Here is a 17,035-nt window from a genome sequence, read left to right on the forward strand (position 1 = left end):
TATAGTGTAAACAATAATCTCATTTTTCTGAGTAATTTTATAATACAACATAACAGTCTTTGAGATGCAACCACAAGAGATTATACTTCACTTGATTTAGTGCTTGGCAATTATTACCTGTATTAGAATCATGATAGTTTAAGGCACGCTGAAGAAAAGTCTTACAAAAGATTGCTTTACCTGCTCATTTCACCCCTATCGGGTTGATTAAACATTGCTACATCCGCAAACAAAAGATCCTGCAAATCAATAGGAATGTGCTTTTCTTGTGGTCAAGTTGTACATAATGGAAAAATGTACAGTGTTTGTTCTTCATAAACTCAGGACCTGAGCTCCTTGTGAGGGAGTTGTGATGTAGAAAGTTGGGGATCCACTGTATCGCTCCTGTAGAGATAAATATACAGCTAGTGAATTCATTAATTTGCTTTTGAGTTCATTCCAAACACTGAAAACAGTATTGGAAGGATAAAAGTAAAGCCAACACCATAATCCTTGCACATACTGTAACTGTTTCCTTTGGATCTGCAAGTTACAGATGCATTGCGAGCTGAGTAGATGGAGGTAGGAGGAAGGGGCTAGAGGTTGTTTTCCAACCGGGCATCTTTCCTCTTCATATACTTAGATAGACATTGCATCATTGTATCTGACCCATTATTGCATCTGTGAGAGCATGGGCAGCACCATTGAGGCCATCTCCATTTTGAAGTAGTCCATTTTCTTCTTCTACTACTTCTATGAGTTGGCAAACAAACTGAAAGGGTGCACACTGCCACCTAGAGTGTGTTGTTTGAACAGGTATAAAGCCAAGGTTGGCGATTTACTGCCACCTGCAGTTATGGAACGTTTTCTCACAATTATAATTAATTGGCTGATCCCTCCTGATGACCCAGATGGAATCATGTGATCTTTCCTTAACCCATAAGAAGTCCCACCCAGTTGACTACTTAAAAATGGTGAAAGTCCTCAATGGTGCTGCCCATGCTAAAACCTGTTTTTGGGCACTACAGTCCTCCATATTCCCATATTCTCCCATACTCATCTTTTCCCTCCTTCCTTCCTTCCTCCATTCAAAAATTACACATCTTATTCCCCTTCCGCCTACCAGAAAGGAACTTGCACCAGTCTGACTGATAGGGGTTCAGGGAGTAATACCTTTCATTTAATAGTGTTTATTAAAGTGTACTTGATGTGCTGTAAACAACTCTACAGACTGGTCAGTTTGTTACACAGTTATCTCTAACACTATTTTACAAAACAATACCAGCAAATGTACCTGCTCTTTGGAATATTCGGATCACCCCTCCTACCAGTGCAGCACACTCTCTCACAGATACTCAGTCTATCACACTCCCAGTCTCCGTCTCTCTCTGCCTCTTTAAGAATTGCACTGATCATCAACAGGATGAACTGACAACCATTCCTTATTGTTGGGGACAGGGTCTATTCTGTAAAACCAGATGTAGGCCTACCCTACAGTTTAGACTACAACATGTCTGGAACAGTCTGCTCCACTGCAAGGGCTACCAAGGTTAGAGTTCGTTAGAGGGTTCAGATGGCAGGATCAGTCTCAGCTTCACACCAAAGAGAGGATTGTAAACATCATAGAGCGACCTTTGAACTTTACAGTGTTAGTAAAGTCTGCTAGTTATTGACCATCCATAAGCAGTCATGTGCAGTAGGTTGTAAACATTGTAGGGTGTCCTTTGTTATTTTAGTCTGAGTAAGTCCATAACTGGTGGTTCAGTTGTGAGCTGGAATGAGCTACATCACTACCGTACAAGCTGCAGAGTACGGCAGTTCAAAACGTCCATGGAGTCAGGGGTCACTGAGTCAACCCTAAAACCCTCTGCCAGAGACACCGTCAGCAGCTCCTCCAAAAACCTGTGCATGTCTTTGACCTCACAGGGGCTGCGGCGCGGGATGATGACATCACAGAGGTCACCAAAGTGGGTCTGTGTGGCCCAAGAGTCTGAGACGATGAGTCCTCTGTACCGCTGTTTCTCATACTGGTCCTGGGGAAGTTCGTCTGGCTGGGGAACCCACTCTAATTTGAGACGGTTGTGGCGCTGGTCACTGGGGAGGGGGGAGGTAGGACCCTGGGTGGTGCGGTAGGAGAAACGCTCACAGAGGAGAACCAGGAAGGCATGCCAGGTACAGAAGATTTTGGCGGTGAGGATGCGCACTGAGCATGTGCGGATTTCGTAGTTCTCTGGAGCACGCCGTAGATTGAAGTGTAGCATGCGCACCTGGAATGAGACAAACAAGCTGATGCTGCAGTGCTAATGATACACTTGTGTGAAAGAACATCCACATTCCACAACAAACCCACATGCACACACACACATGCTTACTCTACAGCACACAAAAAATAAACACACACACCTGGCAGTCCACATCCACCAGCAGCATGGCTCTTCTGGGTGCATCTCTCAGGCTGAGCGCTCCAGTCTCAATGTGCCGCTGTATCTCATCCAGTAGGGGGAGTATCTGGAAGAAATCTGCTTCCCTCCTCAGCAGTCTCATCTCAGAGAACCCCTCCGGCAGGTCCAGGGAGCTGGAACGCAGGAAGTTCAGGATATAGCGGAAAACCTTCCCGTCGCGGTCGATGAAAACGTTTCCGCGTTCGTCCCTAAGCGTGGAGATCTGTCCGGTGAACATGGCGCCCAGCATGGAGTCTCGGTAGCGCGTCAGAGTGTCCAGGGTCGTAGTGTAGATCTCACCGCCAACGTTGAGAGACACGGGGTCCAACAGGGAGCTACAGTTGCTGTTAGTGTTGCTGTCCAAGGAGTTTAGGTTCAGCATCCTCAGGCACTGAAACTACCTCCGCTCAGGCTAGAACACTAGATTAGAACACTCCGGATTGGAATGGTAGAACTCTTGTTATAACACTTCTCTTTCTAGGGAATTCAAGTTTCAATTGTCTTTTGTAGCCTGAATAGACTTTCCTTTCAGAGGTGGCAGGGCGAAGTTTTAACCGGGATACTAGCAAGTCACAAAAAGACCCCAAAAGGATGAAATAACAAAAAGATCAGTAAAGATTGGCTCAGTGTGTATGGAAGCTGGATCTGTAAAAAGCCGGTGCTCTGTTCAGGTGGATTTATCGATCTGTAGTTTTGTTTCTCTCCTTCATGGTCCTATGCTGTTTAGGATTCCTGTTGGTGAGCTGAGGCCTGGTTAGTTGCATAAGACAATTTGTGTCTGAGCAGTTCGCAGTGAGAGAGACGGGAGAGAAGGACAGTGAGGCGGGGGAGAAGGACTGGAATGTTAATAAAGGGGCGCTGCTAGCTTTTATTCTCCTGCCATAACCCCTACTGTCTCACTCACTCACACACTCACACACTCACACACACACTCACACACTCACACACACTCACACACACTCACACACACTCACACACACTCACACACACTCACTCACACACACACACACACACACAGACAGGGGCGCGTGCACAAACACACACACACACACACACACACATACACACTCTCTGGAAGCTGTTCGGGCAAGACACGGGGGACTAAGCAGTTTGTCTTAAAGTGACAGCAGAGATTCTAAAAGCTCTTTTACCAACAGTGACCAGTTTGTGCAAGCTAGTCCCGAAGTTCCCTTCACACACAGTGTGTGTGTGTGTGTATTCCTCCTCACCTGTATGTGCTTTATGGTCCTGTCTATGGCTCCAGCCTGCAGTAGTGTAACAGTACAGCCTCCAAATCCTCCCCCTGTCATCCTGCTGAACACACCCTCCACATCCACGGCTGCAGACACCAGCTCATCCAGCTCCTTATAGCTCACCTCATATAGGTCCCTGACAGTAGGGAACACATTATGGATGGATACTTTACATTTCTATCATATTTTTCATGTGTGATAAAACAGGATTCTGCCCTCAATGCATTTACTGCGTTGAGGAGTTATTTGATGGTGTTCTCTATTCACCTGAGTGAGTTGTGGCTTTCCAACATGAGTTTGCCAAACTCTTTGTAGGCCCCTTTCTTCAGGGCCTCTGCTGCCTGGGCCGTACGCTCTATCTCCTCAATCACATAACGAGCCCTTCGATAGGTGCCATCGTCCAATCGGCGCTTAGCATCTGGAACAATTTTTTTAAATTGCAAAACATAATAACACAATGCTTGAATGTATAAGAATAGAATTGAACAGAATAGAATATCCTCTCATTCTCACCCTCCAGGTCCTTCAGTGTGGCATCTCTCAAGCTGGCCTCTCTCAAACCGGCCTTTCTCAAGATGGCAGCTGCCTCCTCGCACTGTCGTCGTCTGCCAGGGTACTCGCTGCCCGTCAGAGAATGCTTGACGTTTGAGTTACTGATGAGGATGACCAGGCCTGGGTCAGACAGAGGGACAGGAGTTGCCTCCAGAGATCTGAGGAAACAACAAGAGTATATAATACATTCATAACACAGTAGTAAACAACACTTTCAGTTAAGTGTTAGCTTTACTTTAGCATTAGCCATGATCCTTTAGCATATGCCTATAGCAGGGGTTCCCAACTTTTTCACTCAGGCCCCCCTTCCAGCATTGGGGAACATCCCGCGCCCCCCACAGTTTGGGAACCACTGGCCTATAGGGCGATTCCATACCAGGCAGAAAATATTTTTGTTATCTCAGATTGTTCTGGCAATTCTCACATAATTTTAGGCACTTGTTAGGCCTATACATCAATCAAATGTATTTATAAAGCCCTTTTTACATCAGCAGATGTCACAAAGTGCTAAACAGAAACCCATCCTAAAACCCCAAACAGCAAGCAATGCAGATGTATAAGCACGGTGGCTAGGAAAAACTCCCTAGAAAGGCAGGAACCTAGGAAGAAACCTAAAGAGGAACCTGGCTCCGAGGGGTGGCTAGTCCTCTTCTGGCTGTGCTGGGTGGAGATTATAAGAGTACATGGCCATTTAAGGCCAGATTGTTCTTCAAGATGTTCAAACGTTCATAGATGACCAGCAGGGTCAAATAATAATCACAGTGGTTGTAGAGGGTGCAACAGGTCAGTACCTCAGGAGTAAATGTCAGTTGGCTTTTCATAGCCGAGCATTCAGAGGTCGAGACAGCAGGTGCGGTAGAGAGAAAGAGAGAGAGAGTGGAAAACAGCAGGTCCGGGACAAGGTAGCACGTCCGGTGAATAGGTCAGGGATCCCTAGCCGCAGGCAGAACAGTTGAAACTGGAGCAGCAACACGACCAGGTGGACTGGGGACAGCCAGGAGTCATCAGGCCAGGTAGTCCTGAGGTATGATCCTAGGGCTCAGGTCCTCCGGGAGGGGAGGGAGGGAGGGAGAGAGAGAGAATTAGAGGCATACTTAAATTCACACAGGACACCAGATAAGACGGGAGAATTACACCAGATATAACAGACTGACCCTAGCCCCCCGGCACATTGACTATTGCAGCATAGATACTGAAGGCTGAGACAGGGGTGGGTTGGGGGACACTGTGGCCCCGTCCGACGATACCCCCGGACAGGGCCAACCAGGCAGGATATAACCCCACCCACTTTGCCAAAGCACAGCCCCCACACCACTAGAGGGATATCAACAGACCACCAACTTACTACCCTGAGACAAGGCTGAGTATAGCCCACAAAGATCTCCTCCACCGCTCAAGCCCGAGGGGGTGCAAAACCAGACAGGAAGATCACGTCTGTGACTCAACCCACTCAAGTGACGCACCCCTCCTAGGGACGGCATGGAAGAGCACTAGGAGAAAGCTCTGTAGGAGAAAGCCCCGCCTCCAACTGTTTGCTTAGAAATTCTAGGGACAATAAGGAGGCCTGCGTCTTGTGACCGTAGCATACTGTCAGCGTCTGGGTGCAGTGGGGAAACGGAATCAGGCGCAGGACACAGAAACTGAGAATTAATGGCTTTACTCGACTCCAAGTAAATATAGCAAACCCTCCACGCAGGGAAGAGTAAAAACAACAGCTCAACAGACGACGTAACAAGAACAATCACGCACACACTATAGGGAAACTAATAAGCCTAATGGGTAACAGGTGTGAACAATACAGACAGAACTAGTGAGACACAGAAACATTGATCGGTGGCAGCTAGTACTCCGGTGACGACGAACGCCGAAGCCTGCCCAAACGAGGAGGAGGGGCAGCCTCAGCCGTATCCGTGACAGTACCCCCCCCCCCCCCCCCTCCCCCCCTGACGCGCGGCTCGAGCCGTGCGTCGACACCGGCCTCGGGGACGGCCAGGAGGACGCGGAGCAGGGCGAGTCGGATGACGACGATGGAACTCCCTTAACAAGGAGGGATCGAGGATGTCCCTCCTGGGAACCCAGCTCCGTTCCTCCGGACCGTACCCCTCCCACTCCACGAGATACTGCAGGCCTCCAACCCGACGCCTCGAATCCATGATGGAACGGACCGAGTACGCCGGTGCCCCCTCAATGTCCAATGGGGGCGGAGGAACCTCCCGCACCTCGGACTCCTGGAGTGGACCAGCTACCACCGGCCTGAGGAGAGACACATGGAACGAGGGGTTAATACGGTAATCAGGGGGGAGCTGTAACCTATAACAAACCTTGTTCAACCTCCTCAGGACTTTAAAGGGCCCCACAAACCGCCGACCCAGCTTCCGGCAGGGCAGGCGAAGGGGCAGGTTTCGGGTCGAGTGCCAGACCCGGTCCCCCGGTGCATAAACCGGAGCCTCACTGCGGTGGTGGTCGGCACTCGCCTTCTGTCTCCTAATCGCCCTTTGCAGGCGTACATGGGCAGCGTTCCATGTCTCCTCCGAGCGCCGAAACCATTCATCCACCGCAGGAGCCTCGATCTGGCTCTGATGCCACGGTGCCAGGACCGGCTGGTAACCTAGTACACACTGAAAGGGAGACAGGTCAGTGGAGGAGTGGCGGAGGGAATTTTGAGCCATTTCTGCCCAGGGGGTGTAAACTGACCAATCCCCCTGCCGGTCCTGGCAATATGACCTCAGAAACCTACCCACATCCTGGTTTACTCTTTCCACCTGCCCATTACTCTCGGGGTGAAAACCTGAGGTCAGGCTGACCGAGACCCCCAGATGGTCCATAAACGCCTTCCAGACCCTCGATGTGAACTGGGGACCCCGATCAGACACTATATCCTCAGGCACCCCGTAGTGCCGGAAGACGTGTGTAAACAGGGCCTCTGCGGTCTGTAGGGCAGTAGGGAGACCGGGCAAAGGAATGAGACGACAGGACTTAGAAAACCGATCCACAACGACCAGGATCGTGGTGTTACCCTGTGACGGAGGAAGATCTGTAACAAAGTCCACCGATAGGTGTGACCACGGCCGCTGTGGAATGGGGAGAGGTTGTAATTTACCTCTGGGCAGGTGTCTAGGTGCCTTGCACTGAGCGCACACCGAACAGGAAGAAACATAAACCCTCACATCCTGAGCTAAGGTGGGCCACCAGTACTTCCCACTAAGACAGCGCACTGTCCGACCAATGCCAGGATGGCCAGAAGCAGGTGACGTGTGAGCCCAATAAATCAAACGATCGCGAACCTCGGACGGAACGTACGCACGACCCACTGGACACTGGGGGGGAGTGGGCTCCGTGCGTAACGCCCGCTCGATGTCCGCGTCAACCTCCCATACCACCGGCGCCACCAGACAAGAAGCCGGAAGTATGGGAGTAGGCTCCCTGGTCCGATCCTCTGAGTCATATAGCCGGGACAGAGCATCTGCCTTAGCATTCTGGGAACCTGGTCTATACGATAGGGTGAACACAAAACGCGTGAAAAACCCACCTTGCCTGATGAGGATTCAGTCTCCTCGCTGCCCGAATGTACTCCAGATTGCGGTGGTCAGTCAAAATGAGAAAAGGGTGTTTAGCCCCCTCAAGCCAATGTCTCCACACCTTAAGAGCTTTCACAACAGCTAACAGCTCCCAATCCCCCACGTCGTAGTTTTGCTCCGCCTGGCTGAGCTTCTTCGAGAAGAAAGCACAGGGGTGGAGTTTGGGAGGCGTACCCGAGCGCTGAGACAGTACAGCTCCTATCCCCGCCTCGGACGCGTCCACCTCGACTATGAATTGCAAGGACGGATCCGGATGAGCCAGCACGGGAGCCGTGGTGAACAGCGCCTTCAGCTGACCAAAAGCCCTGTTCGCCTCCGCTGACCACTGCAGGCGCACCGAACCGCCCTTTAGCAAAGAGGTTATGGGAGCTGCTACCTGGCCAAAGCCCCGGATAAATCTCCGGTAGTAGTTGGCAAAACCCAAAAACCGCTGCACCTCCTTTACCGTGGTAGGAGTCGGCCAATTACGCACGGCTGAAATGCGGTCACACTCCATCTCGACCCCTGACTCTGACAAGCGGTATCCTAAGAAGGAGACGGACTGTCTGAAGAACAGACATTTCTCAGCCTTAACGTACAGGTCATGCTCCAACAGTCTACCAAGCACCTTGCGCACCAGGGACACATGCTCGTCGCGTGTAGCGGAGTATATGAGAATATCATCCATATACACCACTACACCCTGTCCGTGCAGGTCCCTGAAAATCTCATCGACAAAGGATTGAAATACTGAGGGAGCATTCATCAACCCGTACGGCATGACGAGGTACTCATAGTGACCAGAGGTGGTACTAAATGCCGTCTTCCACTCGTCCCCCTCCCGGATACGGATCAGATTGTACGCGCTCCTGAGGTCCAATTTTGTGAAGAAGCGTGCACCGTGCAATGACTCCGTCATACTAGCAATGAGAGGAAGAGGATAGCTGTATTTAACGGTTATCTGATTTAGACCTCGATAGTCAATGCACGGGCGTAAACCTCCATCCTTCTTCTTCACAAAAAAGAAACTTGAGGAGGCAGGGAGAGTGGAGGGCCGAATGTATCCCTGTCCCAGAGATTCGGTGACATATTTCTCCATAGCCACCGTCTCCTCCTGTGACAGGGGATACACGTGACTCCTGGGAAGTGCAGCACCCTCACGGAGATCTATCGCACAATCCCCTCGTCGATAGGGTGGTAATTGAGTCGCCTTCCTTTTACAGAAGGCGAGAGCCAAATCGTCATATTCTGAGGGAATGTGCATTGGGGAGACATGGTTTGGACTCTCCACCGTGGTTGCCCCTACGGAAACACCTACACACCTTCCCGAGCACTGAGGTGACCATCCCTTAAGAGCCCTCTGTTGCCACGAAATACTGGGGTCATGGGTGGCTAGCCAGGGAAGGCCCAGCACCACGGGAAATGCAGGGGTATCAATGAGGAAGAGACTAATTCTCTCTTCATGACCCCCCTGTGTCTCCATCCGAAGTGGAGCTGTGACCTCCCTAACCATACCTGACCCTAATGGGCGTCTATCTAGGGCACGTATGGGGAAGGGCACATCTAACGGCAATATAGGAATCCCTAATCTATGCGCAACCAATCTGTCCATAAAATTCCCAGCTGCGCCGGAATCTACGAGCGCCCTATGCTGGGAATGTGGGGAAAACTCAGGGAAAATAACATTAATCATTATGTGAGCAACAGGGAGCTCTGGGTGAGTTGGGTGCCTACTCACCTGAGATGATCCCCCAGAACCCTGCCTGCTGCCTCGATTCCATGAGGGTCTTCTCCTGCACCGGCCCGCAGTGTGTCCTCTGCGGCCACAGTTGGTGCAGGAGACCACCCCCTTGCTCGGCCTCTCTGCATCAGCACTTCCAAGCTCCATAGGTGTGGACTCGGAAGTGCTGGGGGATGGACTGGACGGACCCTGATCTGGACGTCCGCGGGTAGCCAACAGGTTATCCAGCCGGATCGAAAAATCTACCAGCTGGTCCAGGTTAAGATTAGTGTCCCTGCAGGCCAGCTCCCGACGAATGTCCTCCCGTAGGCTGCATCGGTAGTGATCAATCAGGGCCCTCTCGTTCCATCCCACGCTGGCTGCCAGTGTCCTGAAATCCAGGGCGTATTCCTGTGCGCTCCTCCTTCCCTGACTGAGGTGAAACAGACGCTCCCCCGCTGCTCTCCCCTCAGGCGGATGATCGAATACTGCCCGGAAACGGCAGGTAAAATCCTCATAGCGAACGGACTCAGCGTCTATTCCACCCCACTCCGCGTTGGCCCATTCCAGGGCTCTGTCCGACAGACAGGAGATGAGGGCGGACACGCTCTCGTCTCCCGAGGGAGCCGGGTGGATGGTGGCCAGGTAAAGTTCCACCTGGAGCAGGAAACCCTTACACCCGGCAGCTGTCCCATCGTATTCCCTCGGGAGCAAGAGCCGAAGACCACTGGACCCAGGGGTTGAGGACCCTGATGGAAGAGAATTTGGCGAAAGAGGAGGTGTAGAAAACCCAACTCTCTCCCATCGATGTGGATCACTTGATCCAGAGCCGAGCCTAGTCGCTGCAGTATGGTCGCGTGCTGGTGGATGCGTTCCTCCACCGAAGCGCTGGGATCGGGCGTGCCTGCTGACTCCATAACGGGTGCGTGATTCTGTCAGCGTCTGGGTGCAGTGAGGAAACGGAATCAGGCGCAGGACACAGAAACTGAGAATTAATGGCTTTACTCGACTCCAAGTAAATATAGCAAACCCTCCATGCAGGGAAGAGTAAAAACAACAGCTCAACAGACGACGTAACAAGAACAATCACGCACACACTCAGGAGGGAAAACAGAGGTAATATAGGGAAACTAATAAGCCTAATGGGTAACAGGTGTGAACAATACAGACAGAACTAGTGAGACACAGAAACATCGATCGGTGGCAGCTAGTACTCCGGTGACAACGACCGCCGAAGCCTGCCCGAACAAGGAGGAGGGGCAGCCTTGGCTGTATCCGTGACACATACGTGTAGTTATGTACGGCGGGACGTAATCAGAGAGATAGGTAGGAGCAAGCCCATGTAATGCTTTGTAGCAGTAAAACCTTGAAATCAGCCCTAGCCTTAAAAGGAAGCCAATGTAAAAAGGCTAGCACTGGAGTAATATGATCACATTTTTTCACCATCTTTCATTGAAATGTACAGCTGTGTGTCATCCACATAGCAGTGAAAGTTGACATTGTGTTTCCGAATGACATCACCAAGAGGTAGAATATATAGTGAAAACAATAGTGGTCCTAAAACGGAACCTTGAGGAACGCCAAAACGTACAATTGAATTGTCAGAGGACAAACCATCCACAGAGATGAACTGATATCTTTCCGACAGATAAGATCTAAACCAGGCAAGAACTTGTCTGTGTAGACCAATTAGGGTTTCTAATCTGTAAGACCCTATGATCCGTGAACCATACATTATACAGATGTCTTGGTGTCAGTATACTCCTTATAGTGTGCTCTTAAATATGGAGTATGTCTAGATGAAATACAAATGTTCACATTCATTTATTCAACATAAAAAACATCTGAAATGTACCCTTTTTGATTTTGCTTATTTGTAGACATTTTTTGGAATGTCAAAGTGGGCTCTCTGGTACTTTTAATGATATGACCCATTTTATACATACATTGATGTTACAGTTCATTAACCAATCACGGCCCTCCTTTAGGATTGCACATTCAGCAAATCACCAGCAGAGGGAATTCCCTTTGAATCCATTTCCCATTCACTGTGTTGGTGGTGGTCATAAAATTGCTCAGAACTTCAGAATAAGCAGAGAGCCTACTCTGTAAATGTTATGTACTTGTAGAGTATATTGTTCCGAACAAAATGTCTTAAATCAAAAAGGGTACTTTTGAGACATTAATATGTGTATTTCAGAATCTAGACATACTTCATATGTTAGAGCACACTATAAGGAGTATAATGACACCAAGGTGTTGTCTGTGTTATGTATGGTTCATGGATCAAAAGGTCTTACAGGAGTCATGAATAGGTCTAAAAAGTGGCTAAAAGGGCCACTTTCATCATGATTTTCTCAAAAAATGGCTTGTGATACAAATGTAAAAAGCATGTCAAACATATTTCCTCCCAATGAAGTTTCTATGTGAAAATTGCCAGAAGAATCTGAGATACCAAAAATATTTTTGCCCTATCAGCAGGCCTGTTACCTGCAGTCTATGAGTAGAGAGTGAGCCTCGCTGCCCAGCACAGAGACAAACTGGTCCATAATGCCTCAGGGCACACCAGCGTGGGTGTGTTCTGCCTGCTGGCATGCCACCACCTTGGCCACCTTGTCTGAGGAGGGCAGTAGAATGAAATTATGACATGTTGTGCAAATGTTTAGCTTCACTCATAGGCAGTGGCGGCTCCTGAAAAAATTCTCAGGGGGGGCAATTTTTCTGATGATTTAGGTGACCTACACACATTTTAAAAAAGATATGTCCAGCAACAACATGAAGACAGGGGCAGCATATAAGTCAATACCAGAAGCATTTATTGACTGATCTCAAAAGTGTTGGCTTACCAGGGTTGGTGGAGCCCTCAGTTTCATCTTTTTAAAATGTCTGCACACAATGTTTTGGGGCTCTCTTCAGATAATAATAATATGCCATTTAGCAGACGCTTTTATCCAAAGCGACTTACAGTCATGCGTGCATACATTTTTGTGTATGGGTGGTCCCGGGGATCGAACCCACTACCTTGGCGTTTCAAGCGCAGTGCTCTACCAGCTGAGCTACAGAAAGTGGATACTCATGGATGCGCATCGCAATTGTAAAATGTCAACACAATTGGAGACACCACGTCATTTTTGGAGACATGTTATTGACAGTAAACTATTGTAGATGCGACTGCTAACTAAATAAAACATTTTAGCTGGCTAGCTAATCATCTTAGCTAAATGTGGGGCAAACAATTCAGTTATTTACCGTTAATTTGAGGGATTGGGGTGAAAGAAATCGAGTTACATAGTGATACTTTACGATATACTGTATTGACAATATCGCAATATTTTAGCGCTAGTTGGCTGTACCTGCACCAAAACACCATTATTGTTCCTTCATAGCTTGTTCTCAATCTTTTCACATTGGGAGCCAATTTGTTTTCAGCACTTTTATTTCCATGACTGATCAAAACTCGTTCTCATGGCTTTCTGATCCCTCTGCAACAGACATATGGTGCGCAATAAAATCACAGTATCGAATCGCAATACGTATAGAATCATGAGACTCGCAATGCATATATCTTATCGTGAGGTTCCTGGCAATTCCCAGCCCAAGTTCATTTGCCACAACAAATCTCTTCGCTAGCAAACGCGATGTCTTCTCCAAAACGGCAATGTGTCTCCAGCAATGTTTACTTTTTTGACGTTCTATGGCATCTCCACTTTCCAAGCATATATGACCACATGTAATATTTTGGTAAGTGATGCAAATAGTGAACTATGTAGGGCCAGGATGTAAAATATATGTAGCTGCAGCAATTTCTCTTATCTGATATGGTAAGTAATGGGGCTTAATGTATAGCTCCCTAAGAGTTTGACGAACGGGTCCGTGCACGCGATTCCAGATATCTTTACCTCTGAATAAACTGCCTTTATTATACCATATCCACCCTGTCCAAAGTCTCTACTTGGTCTCAGTTCTCCAGTAAACTTGTGATTATCAACACTAACCTCATCGTTGTGGCGGCGGACAGCTAGCCTGTATCCCTCATCCAGTTGAGTGGCAATGTCTTTTTTCGTTCGTACCAATTTTTGGAAAATCCTCGGGTGTAGGACTTTCCGCCTTTAGTAGAAACCTGTTGAATTATTAAATTTGGTCTGGGAGGTCCTAATTGTTTCGTTGCCAATTTATCTTCATTTGTTCGCCGACAAAAAGGAACTTCTTTCAAAGACACAATCGAGTTGTTACGTTCATGGTTACGTTACGTATGACGAAAGCGCGTAAGTGCAAGCCCTCAGACACCCATAGAGATTGTATTGAAAGCTCTGAAATTTGAAAAAAATAGATTTTACATGGGAGTCTATGACAGACTTCTGGGCGATTTTCAACCTGACTGAAATCGCCCCAAAAGGGGGGGTGGCCATTTGAAGCAATTGGACATTTAGTGGCAGTGTGGCACTGTGGCAGATCAGACGTCTAGATTACAACACTGATAACTACTGTTGCCGTGATATAATTGATTAGAAAAAAAATCCCTTCCTTTTCCCGTTTGGCAGTGCGTCGCCCATATCGCCCTATTGAACAGGCCGCCCCTGCTCATAGGCACTATTTGATGTTACTCAAATCCACTCACCTGGTTTGAGCTGCTGTAGGAATGTGTACATGGCCACCTCTAGAGAGGTTGAGCTGGACAGACCTCCTCCTAGAGGGACACTCACTGCCCTAACCCTGGGACTGGAGGAGCTGCCGGGATGGATGGAAGGATGGATGGATGGAGAAAGAGAGACAGACAGACAGACAGACAGAGAGGGGATCTCGATGATGATATATGGTGTGTCACTATTACATTTCAACAGGACTCATCATGATCAGGTGATACACAAGGTGTTGCTCATACATCTGTAGTCCTGCACTACTCCTTTCACGTAATTGGGAAGGTCAAAGTCCACTCTCCTGGGCTCCTCCACATCTTTAGCAGCAGTTACGATGGAGACACTCTGGCCAGAAGTAATACTGCCAACCACGACCATGACTAGAGGCAGAGCCTGGCACAAGGATATAATTAATAAGCATGTTTCACATCTGTCAAAGCAGCAGTGCTTTAATGGGTCTGTGCACCCACCAGTGTTTCTTGTGATGTGGACTGGTTTATACAACTGACACTCTTGTCAATCGCAAACAACCTTTGATCATCACAAGCATGACATTCATTACCATTGGTAGGACATATCCCTGGTTGTATCAGGTTGACCCTGCCGGGGCACACACAGCCACCTCCGGACCATCTCCCCCGAAGCTCTGCTCAAATACACACCGAGCCTCGGCAACCAACTCTGACACACTCCGGACTGGACTAGCCATGAATGGAGTGGACGGGTAGAGTAGACAAATCATGAATTCAGAGTCCAAAATCCAGCAGCAGCACTTTGGAAACTTCAACCATCCGAATCTTACGTGAGATCTAAGTTTGAGACAGTGTTTGAATCACCATACATATGGTTATTAAATAACTGGATTATGAGTGAAAAGCAAATAATCTGCTAAATGGCATATTATTATTATTATTATTATAAACTATTCTAGGAGCTGTATTTCAATATTTAATGATCAGTCATGTGTCAGCTGAACCTTGGACTAGGTGGGTTTGTTCTTCTTCTTCTGTGGGTTTTATGGCGGACTACAACCCAAAAAGGTGTATTGCAGGCAGGTTTGTTGTTACGTTATTATTGGCTATGTAAGGTCACATGAAACAGCCAGGGTCATCCCCACAGATAGAACAATGAGAAAAAATGGTTGTCTTTTAATGAGTGATTGTAGTCTAATCGGGTGTCCCTTTCCAAAAACGACAAGGAAATTGTAAAAGTTTCAATCAAATGTCGAGCTAATGTTAACAACACAGAACACCTTCACCAGAACAACTTTTTGTTGTTGGTGAAGTAGATTATGTGACAAATGTCGCATGGAAACACTTTTTTGCACAAATGTTTATAGAATAGCCATCATGTCGAAGTAATTGGAGTCACGGGATGCTGTGGTACCGTTGTTTTCGCTACAACACACCTGGTAGAATGCACATTTTTGTTGTTGTTGCTAATATTAGATGTTTCGCTTGAAAGAAAATTGATAATTACAGTAGCTAGGGTTCCAAACAATTGGCAACAGATTTTCCTGCAAATATTCAAAAAAACGCATAAAGAAAATATGCACATTTTCCCACCAGTGGGGTGTTTTCACCAAATGGAATTGTTGTGGATAGAAATCACTGCGTGATGACATAGTGCACACACGTTTTTATGTACTGAATAAAAATCTAAAGTTAAATGTGTTTCCATTGCATTTTCAACTCACAAAAACTGTTGCGTTAAATAGCAAATGTGCCTACTATGGTATTGGCCCATGCACTCTAGCCAACAGCTTGCAGATAGGGTAGGTTAATCTACATGATGCAATTATTATGGATAGCAAGAATGTTTTTATTTTTCAATGGGCAGCCAAGCATCGATCATCATGTCACTAGAATAAGACCCTAGATATGTAGTGGAAAGCAGCATCAAGATCACGTTCACTTTCACCACCCTGTGAAGTTCATCATACGCTATTTGTAGCCTAATAAACTGCATTGTTTCACGAGTCATAGTGGGAGACACACCACATGACTCAAAGTGAATTTATACTGAACAAAAATATAAAAGCAATATGTAAAGTGTTGGTCCTATGTTTCATGAGCTGAAATAAAATATCCCAGAAATGTTGCAGAAATTTTACCGACACAAAAAGATCACACCATGTCGAACGAAAAAATGATCTGTCGGCATTTAAAAAATTGTACGGAAACTTCCTGTTTCCATTGCAGTTTTTTAAATATGGTATGACTGTACTCGCATGAAAACTGTTTGGAAACGTGGTTATAGATAACTAAACGTACCAGTAGTGTAAGCATTTGCAGCTAACTGAGTCTAGTACTCTATACCTTCTCTATGTGTCAACCGGGGGATTAGCTCAAATGGTAGAGCGCTCGCTTAGCATGCGAGAGGTAGCGGGATCGATGCCCGCATCCTCCAAAGTTTTTTGTAACAACCACGGTGTTTCTGTGGTTTATTCAAAGACCACGTGCGTACATTTCTAGGATTTGTGTAGTGGATATTTGTGTCCAATACAATAACTACGGAATTTTGTGAAGTTATTACTTGGAATATAATTGCATTGCCTTCAATATTATAATGCATGCATGTCCAACTGCTTTCATTGCGTTCGCTCTCGACTCTCTATTCCAGTAGAGGGCGGTATGTTCTCATCCAACTACATTAAATCTAAAATAACTATAGAACCTGTGCAATTTCGACCAGTGTTGATCATTATTCAGGCCTATATCAAGTGTATTTTCATAAACAGTTAGTTCATGATTAACCCTTCAAAAATATAAGATTGTGGGAAGAAGTGTTATTGCACAAAGTTTCAAGTAGAAGGAGAAAGGGAGTGGGAAGGAAAGAGGAGAAGTGCTACAATTAGGTACCATTGCCATGGATATGTCTCTCACCATTGCTATGC

The 17,035-nt window shown here is 47.3% G+C and overlaps 1 protein-coding gene and 1 pseudogene across 2 annotated transcripts; both read right to left on the reverse strand.

Moving 5' to 3' along the window:
• Positions 1-162: 162 nt before the first annotated feature.
• Positions 163-14,728, reverse strand: LOC311100558 (galactokinase-like; annotated as a pseudogene). The gene is made up of 8 exons: positions 14,702-14,728; positions 14,385-14,532; positions 14,121-14,230; positions 11,993-12,119; positions 4,187-4,383; positions 3,941-4,091; positions 3,650-3,809; positions 163-384 (listed from the first exon to the last, which is right to left on the reverse strand). The product of its transcript is annotated as a galactokinase-like (transcript).
• On the reverse strand, positions 1,770-2,802 carry LOC311100419 (BTB/POZ domain-containing protein KCTD21-like; the record flags this gene model as incomplete). Its single annotated transcript, XM_084141332.1, has 2 exons — positions 1,770-2,246; positions 2,383-2,802. 2 exons carry the CDS (start codon positions 2,800-2,802, stop codon positions 1,770-1,772), a joined length of 897 nt encoding a protein of 298 aa, XP_083997458.1.
• Positions 14,729-17,035: the final 2,307 nt, after the last annotated feature.

The sequence above is a fragment of the Coregonus lavaretus genome, assembly GCF_964263955.1.
Source record: "Coregonus lavaretus genome assembly, chromosome: 25".
Lineage (NCBI taxonomy): Eukaryota > Metazoa > Chordata > Actinopteri > Salmoniformes > Salmonidae > Coregonus > Coregonus lavaretus.